We start from the raw sequence: 2,295 nt of genomic DNA, 5'->3' as shown, positions 1-2,295 counted from the left end.
TATAATTTTCTCTTTAAAACTTTTATCGCTATGAACTTGTACAAACCTACATGATTGCGGTGAACTACATACTTTCAATCTTTGAAAGAGAAATTAATTTTTTTGAACTAATAAAAGAATTGAAATCGATCTCAAGGAAAAACATTTTGATATAAAACTATACTTTTTTAATACTTTTATTAGGTGTTATATTTTTATAACTCTAATGAAAAGAAAGATATAAATAAAGACGAGCCAAACGAAACCTCCAAATCAAAGAAAGAAAGAAAGAAAGCAGCCTCCGTCCGAGGTCGTATTGGATGCCACAATCCAATCCAATCCAAAAAGAAAAAGGCTATAGCTATAGCTATAGTTATAGTGAGACCGTCATCCACTCCACTCGCATCCATCGGTAACAAATTAACCTACCCCCCAATTTCAATTGATTAAATACAAAATTATTAATTCTTCAACATTGCTTGATTACAGATAGATATGCTGCTGGCAACAACAATAAATATAATCGTTGAATAAGACAGACAGACAGACAGACAGACATATACATACAGGAATCGATTTTGATTTTGATTTTGATTTCGATTTCAATCAATAGACCCCCCTTAATTCTTCATTATGGGCATATGGGACGTTTTTATGGCTTGGCTTCGAAGGTACCACCTATCTATTCATTCATTCGATCCCCAATTGAAATTGATTTTGCTGTTAACACGCATGATTCGAATTAACAAGTTTTCATTTTGTTAAATTAGGATCTTTCTCTTCAATATTATTATTGATCATGTTCATGGATGTGGTGATTATGTGAAACAAATTTTATATTTTTCATCTTAGGATTTGACATAACAATGTCAATAATATTGAAATTACATGTTATGTTATGTTACAGCCTCTTTTTCAAACAAGAAATGGAGCTTTCGTTGATCGGCCTTCAAAATGCTGGCAAAACTTCACTTGTTAATGTTGTTGCTGTAAGTATATTAATACATACTTATATCTATCTGTCTGACACGTTTTGCGCCTTTTTTTTTAAATTCATCTTCTAACATGATCAAAACCGTCTTTTGTTTGTAGACCGGTGGATACAGTGAAGACATGATCCCGACAGTGAGTTCTATATAAACTCTACACTGATTATGTCTATGAACTTTTCAATTATACACACTGCGTATAACAAACTTTTCTTTTCTTGCTTTTAGGTGGGATTCAATATGCGAAAAGTCACCAAGGGAAATGTGACAATAAAGCTGTGGGATCTTGGAGGTCAACCCCGGTTCCGCAGCATGTGGGAGCGATACTGTCGTGCGGTTTCCGCCATCGTGTATGCAAGTTTAACCAAAACGCATTTTCGGGAAACGTTTTGACTTTTGAGATTGACTTTCTTGATTTCAATGTTATGCAGTTATGTGGTGGATGCTGCAGATCATGATAACTTGAGCATCTCAAAGGGTGAACTTCATGATTTGCTGAGTAAACCCGCATTGACCGGTATTCCATTGCTCGTTTTGGGTAACAAAATTGATAAGGCGGGTGCTCTTTCCAAACAAGCTTTGACCGATCAAATGTAAGACCGTTTTGCTTATATATATATATATATTTTTGTATGATTTTTATATTCTTAATTGCATACATGTAATTTTTCAAATTTAATGACGAAATTTGTAATTTGGGCAAACCATAGAGACCATTCTAGTAATTAACTATACAGTTTATTGTGTGTTTTAATTTGGTGTGCAGGGGTTTGAAGTCCATCACAGATAGAGAAGTGTGTTGCTTCATGATCTCGTGCAAGAACTCAACAAACATCGATTCAGTCATTGATTGGCTCGTGAAGCATTCAAAGTCAAAAAGTTAAGAACATGTTTGCCATTTTCGTATGCTTGTTTTTGTGTCGAGTTTGTCAAACTTAATGAAGACTATATGGCTGTTTTGATTGAATTTTGCATATCGGTGTCGTATGGTATATACCTTTAACTCTTTTAATTGTTCTGTCTCATGCATTTTTCTGATTGTTGTGCTGTATATTCTTTTTGGTTCGGCTACTATTATGTTGTTAAGAAAATAACATAAACTTGGTATGTTAATAGTTTATTCTTCAGCTTTATCATAAAAAACTGAAACATGGTGACACAATGATGTCCTTAATGGATCTAAGATAAAAGAGATGTTAATGCACAAAGTTGTGTTGAAATGGGAAATTATGAATATGAGTGGAAACTTGTCACACACAGGAAGAACATTGGACTGTATCTTATGGATCTAAGAACATTAGAGTGGTATATAAGTCGGAGCGTCAAG

General features: G+C 33.8%; 1 protein-coding gene across 1 annotated transcript; it reads left to right on the top strand.

The window, feature by feature from the left end:
* The first annotated feature begins 596 nt into the window (after positions 1-596).
* LOC143636303 (ADP-ribosylation factor-like protein 8b) lies at positions 597-1,935 on the top strand. The gene is made up of 6 exons (XM_077103935.1): positions 597-650; positions 887-968; positions 1,072-1,104; positions 1,197-1,318; positions 1,400-1,561; positions 1,735-1,935. The coding sequence occupies exons 1-6, from the start codon at positions 613-615 to the stop codon at positions 1,850-1,852; spliced, it is 555 nt and encodes a 184-aa protein (XP_076960050.1). The 5' UTR covers positions 597-612; the 3' UTR covers positions 1,853-1,935.
* The last annotated feature ends 360 nt before the right edge of the window (positions 1,936-2,295 follow it).

Source organism: Bidens hawaiensis, unplaced genomic scaffold, assembly GCF_021521415.1.
Source record: "Bidens hawaiensis isolate Kalapana, Puna unplaced genomic scaffold, B.hawaiensis_p1.1 tig00007858_1, whole genome shotgun sequence".
In the NCBI taxonomy this organism is placed as follows: Eukaryota; Viridiplantae; Streptophyta; class Magnoliopsida; order Asterales; family Asteraceae; genus Bidens; species Bidens hawaiensis.
The sequence above is the reverse complement of the archived record's forward strand: the minus strand, read 5'-3'. Positions and strand labels throughout refer to the sequence as shown.

Coding starts and splice junctions, on each gene's coding strand:
- LOC143636303 (XM_077103935.1), top strand. CDS start 613: ATGGGCATATGGGACGTTTTTATGGCTTGGCTTCGAAG. Junction 969..1,071: donor CACTTGTTAATGTTGTTGCT/GTAAGTATATTA, acceptor TTTTGTTTGTAG/ACCGGTGGATACAGTGAAGA. Junction 1,562..1,734: donor CAAGCTTTGACCGATCAAAT/GTAAGACCGTTT, acceptor TTTGGTGTGCAG/GGGTTTGAAGTCCATCACAG.